Source organism: Polypterus senegalus, chromosome 7 (assembly GCF_016835505.1).
Source record: "Polypterus senegalus isolate Bchr_013 chromosome 7, ASM1683550v1, whole genome shotgun sequence".
NCBI classification, from domain to species: Eukaryota; Metazoa; Chordata; class Cladistia; order Polypteriformes; family Polypteridae; genus Polypterus; species Polypterus senegalus.
Window position 1 is genome coordinate 142,174,936 of NC_053160.1, and position 19,030 is coordinate 142,193,965.

At 38.6% G+C, this 19,030-nt stretch overlaps 1 protein-coding gene across 1 annotated transcript in view; it reads right to left on the bottom strand.

Annotated features, from left to right (window-relative positions):
• The window catches only part of fam172a (family with sequence similarity 172 member A), a 716,959-nt gene that overhangs the window by 532,574 nt on the left and 165,355 nt on the right, over window positions 1-19,030 (bottom strand). Inside the window, exon 6 of the mRNA XM_039759350.1 lies at window positions 13,076-13,267. Within this exon, the coding sequence (XP_039615284.1) occupies window positions 13,076-13,267 (192 nt within the window). The remainder of the gene's footprint in view (window positions 1-13,075; window positions 13,268-19,030) is intronic.

The following is a 19,030-nucleotide window of genomic DNA, read 5'->3' on the forward strand; positions in this document are numbered from 1 at the left end:
ACAGTTAATGCGGGATACAAGTTTAATGAGAGGACGCAGGATATAAACGAGAGTTTTGATCACTTTGTAACTAAGTTAAAATTGTAGGTGAAGGGGTGTGCTTATGCAAATTCCGAAAGACTGTGTTTGTGGGGGATTGACAGTTAAGGCGGGTGGGGAAGTCACGTCATCATCTCCCCTCCCATTCATCTCATTTCGCTATGAGCTGAGCGCCGCGGCTAACGCCATCTTCCGAAGCAACTTCGTCAGACTGCTACCAAATACTCATAGAAAAATCCACAAGTTAATACACACGCGGTCTCTAGAGTTTCTCCACACTAAATCCTCCAGGCACTACTTACAATAGGTCACATTGACAATCGTGTTACGTTATTTTTAAAATCTTTCCTTTTCTTAGCACAAGCACAGCTGAGAAGCTTCGATGCATGTGCTCCAAAGCGTTAAAAATAATGCATTTAATCACACTTTGCATTACAAGCAAAGGGGAGCTTTTGTCAATGCATGATTTCCTGGTACACCGATTACATTGATCAGCTCATACCGATTCATTTTACCCTCGCACCACCTTAGTTTGAGAAGAAGTATGAAAAAATATGAAGTTAACACAGAAAAACAGATTCAAGCTTTATGAATAATAGATTCGCCATCAATAATTGTTTTGGTAAAGCCATCCTCCTTCCATTTTATAATTTTTCCGCCATTATCAATAATTAAATTAACGGTAAATAAAGTAAGAGCAAAGCGAGGGTGACTTATTTAGGCAGGCATATATATGACAGCAACACTCATGACAATGTCAATCATGTTACGTTATTATTAAAATGTTTCCTTTTCTTTTTCATTACTTCTTTAACACACTACTTCTCCGCTGCGAGACGCGGGTATTTTGCTATATATATATATACTAGCAGAATACCCGCGCTTCGCAGGGGAGAAGAAAGGTGTTAAAGAAGGTACGAAAAAGAAAAGGAAAAATTTTAAAAATAACGTACCATGGTTGTTAATGTAATTGTTTTGTCATTGATATATATGTTGTTCTCATATCTATCTATATATATATATCTCTATCTATCTATATATATATATATATATATATATATATATATACCCGCGCTTGGCAGCGGAGAAGTAGTATGTTAAAGAAGGAAAGAAAAGGAAACATTTTGAAAATAACGTAACATGATTGTCAATGTAATTGTTTTGTCACTGTTATGAGTGTCGCTGTGATATATATATATATATAGCAAAATACCAGGCCAGCGATGTCATGTGTTAGAGAAGTTATGAAAAGAAAAGGAAACATTTTGAAAAAATGTAACATGATTGTCAAAGTAATTGTTTTGTGTATTTGGCGGCAGCGTCACAAAGTTGTTTTCGGTAGCTGCATCAGAAAATGTACCACGACGTCTGACACGCCTTCTTTTTACTGTTTTCTCACAGCTTGGATTGCTGCTGTCATATATATATACACACACACACACACATACATACATACATACATATATATATATATATATATATATATATATATATATCTATATATATCTATATATATATATATATATATAGCAAAATACCCTTCGCATGGAGAAGTAGTGTGTTAAAGAAGCAATGAAAAAGAAAAGGAAACATTTTGAAAATAACGTAACATGATTGTCAATGTAATTGTTTTGTCACTGTTGTGAGTGATGAGTGTTGCTGTCATATATATATTTACACACACACACATACACATATATATATACATATCTATACATATACACATACACATATATACTGTACATACATATATATATCTACATATATACACATACATATGCATAAACACATACATACATACACACACATATATACACACAAATACATATATATATATATATATACATACACACACACATATATAAACATATATATACATATACATACATATCTACATATATACACACACAGCTATTTCAGATCAGTGCAATACGCTGCTTGTTAAAACGGATGACTCCGCTCTTATGTGCAAGTCTGCGTGGATATTATGAACTATCAGTATTTGTTCAAGTTCTATTTAAATTTTAAATAGAAGGAATTTTTATTTAGTCGACAGAAATATCTTTGGTAGGAATGGTAAAAACAGACAGGAATATTATTCGTGAATAAATCAACTCAAACCTTAAACAACTTATAATATTTTGCTCTCCATAAAAATATATCCTGTCTAAATTATACAAGTTAGAAATAAACGTTAAAAGAACAAACATTCAAATTTCTTTACTCTTATGTAATTTTATATAAAAAATAAACTTAGATTTTAAATATCCCAAAAGATTTTGCTCTCCATAAAAATATATCCTGTCAAAATTATACAAATTCAAATATGAACATGCTGCATAACAAAACCTGGAAATATAAATAAAATGTGTTCCTTTCAGCAATAACAAATCAAATCATTCAGTTGTCTTTGCTCATATGTCATTTTAGAGCTGGACGCCTGGCATCTTTTTTTGGCAACAGGTTCGTTTATGTTTGGTGTGAGGTTCTGTGTTGTGGAGATTCTCAGGATGGATTGCAGGTGCTCATCAGTGAGGCGACTCCTGTGTGCTGTTTTGTTAGTCTTTATCACTGAGAAGAGCTTCTCACACAGATATGTGCTACCAAACATGCACAAGGTTCGAGCCGCATGTAGACGGACTTTTTTTGTTCTTCAAAGTCACCAAAGCGCCGTGCAAACTCAGTGCGCTCAGTTTATCAGCAAAGTGCGATTTGGGAACACCGTAGTGACGACTTGGTTTAACATTACTTGGCAACAGGGAAAGTGGGGCAAATGCACTGGTGCATTTGTGTCTCCCATAAAAGCAGCTTCACTTGAAATCACTTTGTGATTGTGCACGGTAAAACGTCCGCTGAAGTGTCAGATTCTTATTTAATTCTTCTGCTTTCTGTATCTTCTGCATTGCATTCAGGTTACCCTGATGTTTTGTCTCATAGTGCCGTCTTAGATTAAATTCTGTAATTACAGCCACATTAGCTCCACAAATGAGACACACGGGTTCAGTAAACATATACTCAGCCTCCCATCGGTTTTTAAAGGCTCTATTTTCAGAATCAACTTTTCTCTTCAGCATCGTGTGAGCTAGCTTTGCAATAACTTGCAGCATCATAAGCTAGACTTGATTAACGCGGTAAGTGTTCGGCAAGGCAGCTGAAGCGCTGCATTATGGGATCTGTAGTTTATTGTGTTACCAGCGCTTCATATACCCTGGCCATTAATAACAATAATACAGTATATAAAATGATCTCGCGGGCGGATATAATTACACGCCGGGCGGATGTGGCCCGCGCCCTTGAGTTTGACACATATGGACTAAATAGAACTTGAAAAGATATATTTTTTAAATGTGATCGCAATTCAGATAGAGTTGACGCAAGACTACAGCCTGCATGCCTCAATAAGTCATCCTCCCTCGCTCTTACTTTTTTACCGTTCATCTAATGAATACACTGAGTATGGCTTTACCAAAACAATCATTGATGGCGAATAAAGTATCCATTATTCGAGTATGTAGATCGGGATATATATATATATATACATATATATATACCCGCGTATCGTAGCGGAGAAGTAGTGTGTTAAAAAACTAGAAAAGAAAAGGGAACATTTTAAAAATAACGTAACATGACTGTCAATATACAGTATTTGTTTTGTGAGTGTTACTGAGTGTTGCTGTCATCAAGGATTTGATTATCATTATTTCTTTCAATCAGGTTCGTATTTGTAGGATGTGTTGTGTTCAAGTTACATTCCGTGTTTGTCAATCGTTGTAAAGATGACAGGTTTCATTCATCGATTCGTTTCTTACTGCATCAATAAACAGCTCGTCTTCTTCTTTATCTGAGACCTGACACACAGCATGCACGGTTTTTTACACTGTCTTCCTTTAGCGGGACATTGACTTTTCCACCGTGTGCTTTGTTTCCGCAGTAGCTGGATTTATGAATATGCTTATCAGGCGCTTCATATTTTTGCTGCCTTTTCAATTGTGTAATTCGGTTTTGTTCAGCTCTTTGGAACTGTTGCTTTTATCTGTGCACGCGTCAGTTCCGTGAGCCGCTCGGTGTACATGCATCGAAGGTTCCCAGCTGTGCTGGTGCCATCTCGTGCTATGTCCATGGCTGTATTTAATGTTACCTTAGTCCTGGCACTTAAAACTTTCTCTCGCAGTTTAAGCTGAGTTTGTGTCAAACACCACCCTGACCATCGTATCTTCCTCTGCATAAGCACAGTCCTTAACCCGTGAATATTGGATTGCCGCTGACGGACGGCCTTATATGGGCAGGCACTAAATTACAAACGCCAGCGGCAGCCTGTCTATGAACTTAATTTAAAGTGTAGGTTTACATCGTGTTTTGTTTCCGAAATAGCAGAACTCATGAATATGGTTGTATATGTCACTCACTCGCTTCTTATTGTTTCGCTGCCTTCTCAATTAAATAATGCATGTTTTCTTCAGTGCTTTTGAGGTCTTCCTGGTTTTCTATGTACTGCGTGATTACGTGGGAGGCGTGATGATGTCACACGAAACTCCGCCCCACGGCGTTCAAGCTCATCTCCATTACAGTAAATGGAGAAAACAGCTTCCAGTTATGACCATTACGTAGAATTTCGAATAAAACCTGCCCAACTTTTGTAAGGAAGCTGTAAGGAATGAACCTGCCAAATTTCAGCCTTCCACCCACACGGGAAGTTGGAGAATTAGTGATGAGTCAGTGAGTGAGTGAGTGAGTGAGTGAGTAAGTGAGTGAGTGAGTGAGTGAGTGAGGGCTTTGCCTTTTATTAGTATAGATATATATATATATATATATATATATATATATACATATATACACATATATATATACATATATATATATACACATATATATATATACATACATACCTATCTACATCATATATACACACACATACATACACACACACAAATTATATATATGTGTGTATGTATGTATGTATGTGTGTGTGTGTGTGTGTATATATATATATATACACATACATATACTTGTGTGTATGTTTATATGTGTCTATATCTGTGTGTATAGGTTTGGTCACTGAGTGCAAGGGAAAAATAATAAATTATAGTCTATAAGTTATTAAACAGTAAAACATTAATGTTTTAAGAAGTACAGGTACATTGAAATTACATTTTTTATGTGAACGTTCAAATTTGTGCCTCTGGTAATGTGCCTTACCGGCATTTAAAGAAAATTAGTTTTGTGTCCTCTGCAGTGTTAAGAGAGAAAGGCTTTGGTTTGGAATAAAAGGAAAAAAGGTGTAAAGAAAGGAAAGTTGCCTTTTTCTTTTATATAGTATAGAGGGATGTGTTCGCTGACGTTATGATCGCCTTTTGGGGACAGTCGCGGTGGGTCTTGTGTAGACTGATGAGACGTCCCCGCCATTAATCGGCTGTGATGGCACTGTCAGTCCTCCACTCCTCTGCGTGTCTTTATAATCCGAGCTGACGTCCTCATAATCGTATACGTGCAAAAGAAAGTGTGAATCGCCTTGATATTAGTTTGCCGCGGTGTAGAAAAGGGGTCCCGTGTTTGCACTTGTCTGGGCTATAGCGCAGGGGGAGGATGAAAAAAATTAAAAGTGCTCACTTTGACTTAAGGCAGAAGCGCAGTCAGCATCTCAAAGGCCGGCACAGCTATGCACGCGCGCTGGCTGCTCGACTTTTGCAGGGCAGGAGACCCATGTTTTTGCAGACACGCTCATGATATCAAAAGTCTCAGCGCTCCTTGGAGGTCATTCATATATATATATAGCAAAATACCCGCCGCAGAGCGGAGAAGTAGTGTGTTAAAGAAGTAATGAAAAGAAAAGGAAACATTTTAATAATAACGTAACATGATTGACATTGTCATGAGTGTTGCTGTCATATATATGCCTGCCTAAATAAGTCACCCTCGCTTTGCTCTTACTTTTTTACCGTTCATTTAATCATGGCTAGTGGCGGAAAAATTATAAAATGGAAGGAGGATTACACTGAGGATGGCTTTACCAAAACAATTATTGATGGCGAATCGATTATTCATAAAACTTGAATTGGTGATCTGTTTTTCTGTGTTAACCTCATATTTTTTCATACTTCTTCTCAAACCAAGGTGGTGCGAGGGTAAAATGAATCGGGATGCTTGATCAATGTAATCGGTGTACCAGGAAATCATGCATTGACAAAAGCTCCCTTTGCTTGTAATGCAAAGTGTGATTAAATGCATTATTTTTTAACGCGTTATGGACCACATGCATCGAAGCTTCTCAGCTGTGCTTGTGCTAAGAAAAGGAAAGATAAAAATAACGTAACACTATTGTCAATGTGACCTTTTGTAAGTAGTGCCTGGAGGATTCAGTGTGGAGAAACTCTAGAAACAGCGTGTGTATTAACTTGTGGATTTTTCTGTGAGTATTTGGTGGCAGTCTGACGAAGTTGCTTTGGAAGACGGCGTTAGCCGCGGAGCTCAGTTCAGAGAGAAATGAGATGAATGGGTGGGGAGTTGATGACGTGACACCCCCACCCGCCTTAACTGTCAATCCCCCACAAACACAGTCTCGAATTTGCATAAGCACACCCTTCACCTACAATTTTAACTTAGTTACAAAGTGATCAAAACTCTCGCTTATATCCTCGCCCTCTCATTAAACTTGTATCCCGATTACCTGTGGGCATGTGAAACGCCAGCGTAGCCTGTCTATGAACTTAATTTAAAGTTTAGGTTTACACCTTGCTTCTTTCCGAGGTAGCAGCACTCATGAATATGGTAGTATATGTCACTCGCTCGCTACTTATTGTTTCGCTGCCTTCTCAATTATGTAATGCATGTTTTCTTAAGCGCTTTTGGAGGTCTTCCTGGTTTTCTACGCACTGCGCTGACAGTCAGTTCACGGATTACGGGAGGCCTGATGATGTCACACGAAACTCCGCCCCCACATCTTTCCAGCTCAACTCTATTACAGCTAATGGAGAAAAATACCTTCCAGTTATGACCATTAGGCGTAGAATTTCGAAATGAAACCTGCCCAACTTTTGTAAGTAAGGTGTAAGGAATGAGCCTGCCAAATTCAGCCTTCTACCTACACGGGAAGTTGGAGAATTAGTGATGAGTGAGTGAGTGAGTGAGTGAGTGAGTGAGGGCTTTGTCTTTTATTAGTATAGATGAATGACCTCCAAAGAGCGCTGAGACTTTTGATATCATGAACGTGTCTGCAAAAACTGTGGTCTCCTGCCCTGCAAAAGTCGAGCAGCCAGCGCGCGTGCATAGCTGTGCCGGCCTTTGAGATGCTGACTGCATATACACACACACACCCCTATCTACATTATATATATATATATATATATATATATATATATATATACACACACACACACACACATACATACATACATACATACATACACACATATATATAATTTGTGTTTGTGTATGTATGTGTGTGTGTATATATGATGTAGATAGGTATGTGTATATATATATATATATATATATGTGTATATGTAGATATGTATATAGATATGTAGATATGAAGATATGTATGTTTATATATATATATATATATATATATATATATATATATATATATATATATATATGTGTAACAGCCACCCTTGTTTCCAGCCGGCAGCTACACCTCCAAGACCTGTGGACTGGATAATTTACTGAGAAACCTTTCCTGTCAAGCCATCTCTACACAGATAAACTTTCCCCACAATCGACGGTTTGAAATGCAAAGACACAGTAGGCAGAATGTAAAATTAAACAGGAATAAATGTATTAGATGAGACAAGACACGCCACAAGACAAATGCACACCCAAATATTCCTCCACCCCAACAATCCCAAAGCAAAACTGAAAATATATATACAAATCCCCTCCCTTGTCCACGTAACATATAACACACACCACACAAAAAGACAAATGACTAGCAAACAGAATGATCGTGAACTTGAGTCCGAACGTGAATAAATGTCCTGAATACGGATACTGATTAGCGGCAATTGTAGTGTTTGTATTTCCCGGCGTTTGGAACAACCTCACCGTGATTCCTCGGCGTGTGGCGAATGATGATTTGACCCCGGGTCTTCAGCGGCAAGCAGGTTGAAAGGCAGTCCGATGAATGAAAACAAACTGGATCAAAGCGCAATGAAAATGATTCAGCAGGCAGGTTGTATTCGTGAATGCGGTATTGGTTCTCCTCTTTCTCTCTCTCTCGTGCTAGTTTTTCTTTCGTCTCCTTCTTTTCTCCTTAAATAGTGACGGCAGTAATTGATTAATTGATACACAGGTGCTTTCCAGATTAGTGGTTGTGAACTCCTCCCATCATCCGCCCCTCCTTTACGGGACAACATTAACTGATACACATACACGCAGTCAATGGGACAATGAAACGAGACACACACAGAACTGACATTTAAACACTAACTATGTGGCACCGCTACATTTGTATGTATGTATGTGTGTGTGTGTGTGTGTGTGTGTGTGTGTGTGTATATATGACAGCAGCAATCCAAGCTGTAAGAAAACAGTAAAAAGGAGGCGTGTCAGACGTCGTGGTACATTTTCTGATGAAACTACCGAAAACAACTTCGTGACGCTGCCGCCAAATACACAAAACAATTACTTTGACAATCATGTTACATTATTTTTAAAATGTTTCCTTTTCTTTTTCATAACTTCTTTAACACATGACATCGCTGCGAAGCGCGAGTATTTTGCTATATATATATATCACAGCGACACTCATAACAGTGACAAAACAATTACATTGACGTTATTTTCAAAATGTTTCCTTTTCTTTCTCTTTCCTTCTTTAACACACTACTTCTCCGCTGCCAAGCGCGGGTGTATATATGTATATATATATATATATATATATATATATATATATATATATACACATAGATAGAGATATATATACATAGATATATATGAGAACAATATATATATATATATATATATATATATAGATAGATAGATAGATAGATAGATAGATAGATAGATAGATAGATATGAGAACAACACTCATATCAATGACAAAACAATTACATTAACAATCATGTTACGTTATTTTACGTATTGTACCTTCTTTAACACACTACTTCTCCGCTGCGAAGCGCGGGTATTCTGCTAGTATATCTATACTAATAAAAGGCAAAGCACTCACTGACTGACTGACTGACTGACTCACTCACTCACTCATCACTAATTCTCCAACTTCCCATGTAGGTAGAAAGCTGAAATTTGGCAGGCTCATTTCTTACAGCTTACTTACAAAAGTTTAGCAGGTTTCATTTCGAAATTCTACGCGTAACAGTCATAACGGTCAACAACGTCTGCCATGTTGAACTTTCGTATTTACGGCCCCATCTTCACAAAATTTGGTAGGTGGCTTCCCTGAGCTAACCGAAACCAATGTACGTACTTATTTCGGTGGTATGACGCCACTGCCAGCCGCCATATTGAACTTTCCAACGTCACTAATTCTCCAACTTCCCGTGTAGGTAGAAGGCTGAAATTTGGCAGGCTCATTCCTTACAGCTTACTTACAAAGGTTAAGCAGGTTTCATTTTGAAATTCTATGCATATTGGTCATAACGGTCAACAACGTCCGCCATGTTGAACTTTCTTATTTATGGCCCCATCTTCTCGAAATTTGGTAGGCGGCTTCCCTGCACTAACCGAAACCAATGTACGTACTTATTTCGGTGGTATGATGCCACTGTCGGCCGCCATATTGAACTTTTCAACAGTCTTTGTTACTTATGGGCCCATCTTCAAGAAATTTGGTACACGGGTTCCCAACACTAACTGAATCCTACTTACATACATATATCGCCCATAGCCTGCAGCTCGCCACGTGTAAGGTGGCGTTGGGTCCCCCATCCCAACGCCTCCCACGTTGTTGGCTGCCTGCCTATATAAGGCCGTCCGTCGCTCCAGTCTCTACATTCCCTTCCTTGCTTCGCCACGGGATTCACGTCTCCCTACTGATAACTACAGCCTTTTTTTTTAATCCATGGCTTCTCTGCTGTTTTATTGTTTGTTTATTACAATTATAGTTATTGTATAGGTATTTTAGACTTACTTTACATTTCTCAGGTACCCATTTCCTTTATCATTCCAACCCCCATTACCATGTCTATCAAGGTGATCACTATCGATCAAAGAACTGTCACTTATCGAGTGGTTTCCATGCCCGGAGATGGCACCTACCTTTTCCATTCTCTTTGTTACATATTGCACGGCCATATCAGGCTCACTCTTCATATCTGGAGGAACATTGTGTCTTATGTATTGAATGACTGGGACAGGTTCAAGGTGTGGACTGATGACGGTACAGGAGATAATTATACTATACAGGAGCACTAGAAGAGTGAAATGCTTAAGCGCCCTTCACCTATGGTTCTGCATGTGAGTTGATGGCTGCCGCTGAATTGTTCGGTTGTCGCTTTCAAGTGTACCGAAATGACCAAATATTTTACACCTTTCGACAACCGCAAATGCCTCTTAAACATCTTAGATTCACAGGTGACGATTTCAGTAGTGGACACTTTGATGTTTATGAATGTTTAAACTCTCAAAAGCTGGATGTGATTTTATCGATGAAACCGTTTGTGTGCTTACAACGCTTGACAGATGCCGAATGTCACTTCAATACAACAAATCCTGCAAATACTGCCGTAATTGAAACAAACCATGAAACTGAAACCGATTAAAGAGTAAGCTCAGCGCACAGCTTGGTCATGTTACAACCGGAGGGCCAAACTGACAACATAGTATACAAAGAGATCCTTAACAAATAATTATTGGCATATTTTCCCTCAGTTTAAAAATGTTTAATTTTCTTCCTAATAAAAATTTTAATGCAGTACTTCACCGCTGCGAAGATTGGGTATTTTGCTAGTATAATATATATTAATAAACAAAATGGCAGCGGAAATGTATACTAAAACAAAACTAAGCAAACAAGCAAAAAACCAAAGTAACCAGCAGACCCTTTGGAGCAGCAAGATGCCAAATATATATGAAAATCAAACTAATCAAATTCCACTAGAATTCCATAATAAATTAATAAATACCAAGAATATTAACACTATCTCTATGTCAATCATTTTCTGAATTCTATATTTTAATTTTAACAGGATTAAAAACACTACGAAAAACAGGCTTGAGTCTGGAAACCTGAAAGGTCAGGTAAATTTTAAAAAACAGGTTAGAAGGGCCAGTTTATGAAAGACTGGAGCTATGTTTTCCAAAATAGTTTGAGGACCAATGTAATATGGACCCAACTCATAGTACTAAATCTTAAGTAGGCTGTCCCTTGGAGAGTACCTAAACTTCTGCCTGTGACTGGTAAGAATTTTTTTTTCAGAGGTTCGAACTATCAGGCAGTTCTCCCATGCCAGTGCCCTCTTGCTAATTTCTTAAAATAATCTGACAGAGAAGGAGCAGCCAAAGAGAATTCGAACATAAGGACATTTGGGCTGTTTAGAAAACTGACGGGTTGAGGTTGGATTTGAAATTTTTGATTGGAGAATAAGGCCCAATACTTTGATATTAAAACAGGTGGTTGAATCAGTGGAAAGCTGAAGTTAACATCAACTTAACCAAGAAACGGGAAATTTTCACAAAAAAGAAATTTTACTTCACACATAAAAAACATGCATACTCCAGGTTCAGTAGTGGTTGATGTTTGGCAAGAACACAGCTTGTGTCTATTTTTTATCTAATTGTTACACAATTTCTGAAAATATTATTTCCAGATATATTAAGGTGCATAATTTGTTTGTAAACGGTACTGTATATTTTAAAGATTTTTTTTGTTTTGTACTTTATACACAAACACTCAAACCAGCATACGATACCATGTATTTAAGAAGTAAATGGGGCTCAGCACAAAAGCAGTATTTGTGCAGTAGTTATTGGAAGTATTTAATTTCCGCATTACAGGTTTTGCAGTGAGCTTGCAGTAAGGAGAATGCTTTTTGTGTGTTCTACCAGTTAATACCTTACATTATGTTAATTTAATTTTGTAAGTGTATACATGCAAATTACTCTAGTATAGAAATGTCAGAGGTTTGGTTTTGTAGTTAACTGTCAGTTATTAGAACTTCTTTTGTTCTCTGACAGAATAAACTTGTGTTCTGCCATCTGCATACAGTACAAGGTTTGCAGACCTTATCAGCCTTTTTAAAGGTGGTTACACAAGCAATTGTTATACAGACAAGCATTTCAAGAGTATATTCTTTTTGCAACTAAGTGCTTTTAAAATGCTTAGTTTTGGTCACACGCTTAGGTCTAGCAACTATTTAATTACTTCAAAGTCATTTTCAATTTTACAAACAGTATATTTAAATAATTACATGTAAATATGTTTCTGACACTTCTATTATTCCAATGATAATCTGAACTATTTCATTATGCTATTTTTAAATGGTGCAGTAAGTGCGGAGTGGTAGCTCTGAAGCTAGAGATCTGTGCCGGCAATCGGAAGATTGTCAGTTCAAATCCCATAAAAACAAGAAGTTGACTCTAGTTCATTGGGCCGTTGAGCAAGGCCCTTAACCTGCAATGATTCATTTTGGGTATGATGTTAACCTGCAATTGATTCATTCTTGGTATGATGTTAACCTGCATCGAACCCTGCAGGCAGGTCCTCCAAATTGCAGGGAAAACTTGGAGGTTGGCAGCAGGATTGGCACTCCAGCTAATGACACTTATGTCCCAGTCCGGGTGGTTCATCATGTGATGGGTGCAGCAACGAGCTGTAATCAACCCATGCTCCCAACCGCCTCCTCCTTTTTAAATGGTGCAGTGAATAACAAGTCAAACTATGTATACTAATAATTTCTTAAATATAATGAAAACAGCTTAACAAAGATATAAAAATAATTGCACAATTCAAACAACATTTAAAAATCGAAGCAGCTCAATATCCATGTTTCAATTATATAAATAAGATACTTTAAATATAAATTAACATATAAAAGAGTTTGAAAATGACTAAATTGTTAAACAATTATTCAGTTCTAACCTCAGTAGCCCTTTTAATAAAGGGGATTTGTGTTCCACTCTCAAGATCCTCATTGATGATAAGCCTTCGAGCCCACTGTCCAGCTCTAACAACTCCACTTCCATGAATCAGAACAAGCAACTTATCTGGATTGCTCAAGGCATCTTCACTCAGAAAAATAAAGCTGTTTGGTTCATTCTCTGCAGCATCCACCTGGAAACAAATCAGAGTAAAAATTATTTTTTTGTCACACTGTTACATGCACCATTAAGTATACAACAGGAGTTCCGATTACTGCTTCAAGTAAAACACATTTTATGGAAGTTAGGCAGGTCATATATACACAGTACAGTCCAAAAGTTTGGACACACCTCCTCATTCAATGTGTTTTCTTTGTTTTCATGACCATTTACAGCACTCCATCACTGTCCTTCTTGGTCAAATAGCCCTTACACAGCCTGGAGGTGTGTTTGGGGTCATTGTCCTGTTGAAAAATAGATGATCGTCCAACTAACCTGACTGCTGGTCCCAACCCCATTGATAAAGCAAGAAATTCCACTAAATAACCCTGATAAGGCACACCTGTGAAGTGAAAACCATTTCAGGTGACTATCTGTTGAAGCTCATCAAGAGAATGCCAAGAGTGCGCAAAGCAGTAATCAGAGCAAAGGGTGACTATTTTGAAGAAACTAGAATATAAAACACTAGACCAACCCGCGGCATACCATATGCCGCATAATCAGGCCGGATTTTTAATGATTTTTAAGCACAGGGAGAAAATTAACATTTGAAAAATCGGTAATGTAATAAATCAGCAAGAAAAGCAACATTGTAACAATGCACGGAACGAACCAACACACAATCGTCTGAAGTGACTGAAAACTGGCGACCGTCCCGCGCCTTCTCCTGCCAGACGGAGGGATGGGGGTGCACGCGGAGTGTGGAACGGAGGAAAGGAGAATGACGTCCATTCAGCTCCGTCCGTCATGCTAGTCTGCTGATTTCTCGTTCAGTATGCACTGCCCGCACATGTGCCCACCTCCAACTCGTCAAGTGGCCGTCTTTACATAATCCAGATGTACCTGTGAGTGACGTAGACTTTTCACTGCTCTGTGCGGATCTGGCTGCTTTTCTATATATAATCCACCAAGACACCCAACCACGGTATTAGCAAGGTGGGAGGAGGGTGTGTACAAAAGGCTGGGACGCAACCAGTAGGAGCGTAGGAGTCGCACTTAGTGGGACTTAGTTTGCAGCCCGAATGGGGTTCAATGGCTTACCCACGCCAGGTCGACACACGCTCAATGTCATGCATAACTATTTATTGAATGCTGAACACTTCTGGAAAGACACGGTTGTCTAAAACGGGTTGGTGTGAGAATACAACAGTAAGCGAATGAAAAGATGAAACTCTGGAGAGAGCAAAATACAACACAATAGTGAACCCGCGGCATAACAAACACCGCATAACTATTTAATGATGGTTGAACACTTCTGGAAAGATAAAGTTGTCTAAAAAGGGAGGATTTGAGGATACAACAGAATGAGAATGAAAAGATAGAACTTTTCATTGCTCTGTGTGGTTTTGGCTGCCTTTCTATATATAATCCACCAAGACACCAGATCACGGTAGTAGCGAGGTGGGAGGGGGGGGTGTACAAAGTGCAGGAGCATCTATGAAGACGCATGTTTGTCGCTGAAGCGAATTGCTGCATGTAGCGTGTAAAACAGTTTGCTATGGTGCACGCAGGCGCAAGGCCAGAATCAAACCTCTTTTTGAAGACTGCCTACTTCATTGTGTTTTAACCTCAGTTGTAAAGGAATGTTTTAAGGACCCCATGGGATACCCCTCGGTTTTGGCTGCTTTTCTATATATAATCCACCAAGATACCCGACCACGGTAGGAGGGGGGTGTGCACAAAGGGTAGGGATGTAATGAATGGGAGCGTATGAGTCACATTTAGTGGGAATTCCACGGCTTGCAGCCCGAATGGGGTTCAACGGCTTACTCATGCCTGCCTGCGCTGGGTAGACACACGGTCAATGTCATGCATAATTATTTATTGAATGCTAAACACTTCTGGAAAGACACGGATGTCTAAAACGGGTTGGTGTGAGAATACAACAGTAAGTGAATGAAAAGATGGAACTCTGGAGAGAGCAAAATACAACACAATAGTGAACCCGTGGCATAACAAACGCCGCGTGGCTCAGACGTGCATGTGGACTCTTACCGCAGACAAAAAGGACTAACTGGGTGGTTGGTGAGTTTTTGCGTCCGGGCAAATGGGCAGGCAGTGTGAATGCCTAGAGAGCGAGGGTAGACGCCGGCCGGTGAAAAAGGAGCATTGGTGGGCAGGAAAACGTCTTCCGTGTTCCTGCAGGAGCATCTAAGAAGACGCATGTTTTTCGCGGAAGCGAATAGCTGTATGCAGCATGTAAAACAGTTTGCTATGGTGCACGCAGTCATGCATCATAACCGAAAAGTTGGTTTTTAAAGACTGCTTACTTCATTGTGCTTCAACCTCAGTTGTAAAGGATTGTTTTAAGGATCCCATTAGATACCGCTCGCAAACCGTTTCACACGCTGCATATGGCGATTCACCTCCGCGAGAAACATGCCCCTATGAACAGTCAATGCACATGACATTAACCTGACCTGCACTACATGTGGCCTCTACGACAGACGAATATAAATGACGCCATTTTTTCTGTGTCGTGGCGTCCGAGTTGGTGGGCGTGGCCCTGCGAGTTGTCGTCATATCCAATGGTCTTGGAGTAGGTGGGCGGCTCTCTTCTGCGGCGCCATAGGTGTCTCACTTGTCGGCAGCTTAGTGAATCCACGCCTCTTCCGGCGTGCTTTTCATGGTTGTCTTGCCTTAGTAAATTATATATATAGATGTTTTCAGTTATTTCACCTTTTTTTTTTTTAAATACATAACTCCACGTGTTCATTCATAGTTTTGATGCCTTCAGTGAGAATCTACCAATGTAAATGGTCATGAAAATAAAGAAAACACATTGAATGAGGAGGTGTGTCCAAAATTTTGGCCTGTACTGTATATATATATACTAGCAGAATACCCGCGCTTCGCAGCGGAGAAGTAGTGTGTTAAAGAAGTTATGAAAAAGAAAAGCAAACATTTTAAAAATAACGTAAGATGATTGTTAATGTAATTGTTTTGTCATTGATATGAGTGTTGTTGTCATATCTATCTATTTATATATATATATATATATATATATATATATATATATATATATAGCAAAATACCTGCGATTGGCAGCGAGAAGTAAAAAGAAAAGGAAACATTTTAATAATAACGTAACATGATTGACAATGTAATTGTTTTGTAATTGTCATGAGTGTTGCTATATATATATATATATATATATATATATATATATATATATATATATATATATATATATATATATATATACACACACACAGACACATATATAAACATATATATACATATAAATTAATATATATATATATACACACATCTATACACATCTATATATACAGTATATATATATATATATATATATATATATATATATATATACACTAGTAAAATACCAAGGCCAGAGCGGTGAAATACTGTCTGAATATTTTTATTAATAAAAAGTAAACATTTTTAGACTGAACTAAAATGTCAAAAATTAATTGTTAAGGATCTCTGTATACCACGTTGTCAGTTCGCCCTCTGGTTGTAATATGACTAAGCTGTGTGCTTTGCTCACTCTTGAGCATGCAACATACAGTTGGCCATGTGAAAAGCAATCCCGCCTCAAATAAATGCCAACCTTTTGTAGTGTTTGTCCCTGAGACTTATTAATTGTCATTGGGCAGAGCCTTACTGGAAATTGAACGCTTTGAATTAAAATGGGAGATTAGATGGTATAACGGGATGCGAGAAATAAAACTGTGTCACTGAGGCACTGCCAGTAAATATAGTTGCTTCAATTAGGTTGTTTTATAGAGATGTGACCTGAAGTCTTGTGCCGCTACAAAGTTTCGTGGTTGTAAGTTTCTGCTTCCTTGGCTTAAGGTCAGAACGAAAGAAGACACCGCAGTGACACACAGAAGAGAACCCGTGGATTAAATAAAACCTACACAATAACTGTAACAATCGTAACAAATGAACAATAAAATAGAAGAGAACCCGTGAATTAAATAAAAAGGTTGCTTGGTGAAGCAAGGAAAAAGCACTTTCTTATATGTCGCTCGCTTTTATAACAGTGCAGAAGCTATGAGAAAGCTGCTTCCTTGGCAAGCTCTCGAAACGAAAGAAGACACGCAGTGAACACAGAAGAGAACCCGTGGATTAAATAAAACCTACACAATAACTATAAAAATCGTAATAAATGAACAATGAAACAGCGGAGAACCCGTGGATTAGAAAAAAGGCTGCTTGGCGAAGCAAGGAAAAAGGACTTTCTTATATATCGCTCGCTTATAAAACAGTGCAGAAGCTATGAGAAAGCTGCTTCCTTCGCAAAGTAAGTAAACGACTGAAGAGACGGCAAGGCAGCTGAAGCGCTGCATTATGGGATCTGTAGTTTATTGTGTTACCAGTGCTTCATATCCCCGGCCATTAATAACAATAATACAGTATATAAAATGATCTCGCGGGCTGGATATAATTACACGCCGGGCCGGATGTGGCCTGCGGGCCTTGACTTTGACACATATGGAGTAAATAGAACTTGAAAAGATATATTTTTTCAAATGTGATCGCAATTCAGATAGAGTTGACGCAGCACTACAGCCTGCATGCCTCAATTAGTCATCCTCCTCGCTCTTACTTTTTACCGCTCATCTAATGAATACACTGAGTATGGCTTTACCAAAACAATCATTGATGGCGAATAAAGTATCCATTATTGGAGTATGTAGATCGGAATATATATATACATATATATATACCCGCGTATCGGGAAGAAGTAGTGTGTTTAAAAAGCTAGAAAAAGAAAAGGGAACATTTTAAAAATAACGTAACATGACTGTCAATATACAGTATTTGTTTGTGAGTGTTACTGAGTGTTGCTGTCATCAAGGATTTGATTATCATTATTTCTTTCAATCAGGTTCGTATTTGTAGGATGTGTTGTGTTCAAGTTACATTCCGTGTTTGTCAATCATTGTAAAGATGACAGGTTTCTTTCATCAATTCGCTTCTTACTGCATCAATAAACAGCTCGCCTTCTTCTTTATCTGAGACCTGACACACTGCATGCACGGGTTTTTGTTTTTTTTTTAACACTGTCTTCCTTTAGTGGGACATTGACTTTTTCCACCGTGTGCTTTGTTTCCGCAGTAGCTGGATTTATGAATATGCTTATCAGACGCTTCATATTTTTGATGCCTTTTCAATTGTGTAATTCGGTTTTGTTCAGCTCTTTGGAACTGTTGCTTTTATCTGTGCACTGCGCCAGTTCACGTGAGCCACTCGGTGTACATGCATCGAAGGTTCCCAGCTGTGCTGGTGCCATCTCGTGCTATGTCCATGGCTGTATTTAATGTTACCTTAGTCCTGGCACTTAAAACTTTCTCTCACAGTTTCGCTGAGTTTGTGTCAAACACCACCCTGACCATCTCATCTTCCTCTCCATAAGCACAGTCCTTCACCCGTGAATATTTACCCGTGGCAGTTTGCTATTGGATTGCCGCTGACGGACGCCCTTATATGGGCAGGCACTAAATTACAAACGCCAGCGGCAGCCTGTCTATGAACTTAATTTAAAGTGTAGGTTTACATCGTGCTTTGTTTCAGTAGCAGAACTCATGAATATGGTTGTATATGTCACTCGCTCGCTTCTTATTGTTTCGCTGCCTTCTCAATTATATAATGCATGTTTTCTAAAGCGCTTTTTTGAGGTCTTCCTGGTTTTCTATGTACTGCGCGGATTACGTGGGAGGCGTGATGATGTCACACGAAACTCCGCCCCATGGCGTTCAAGCTCATC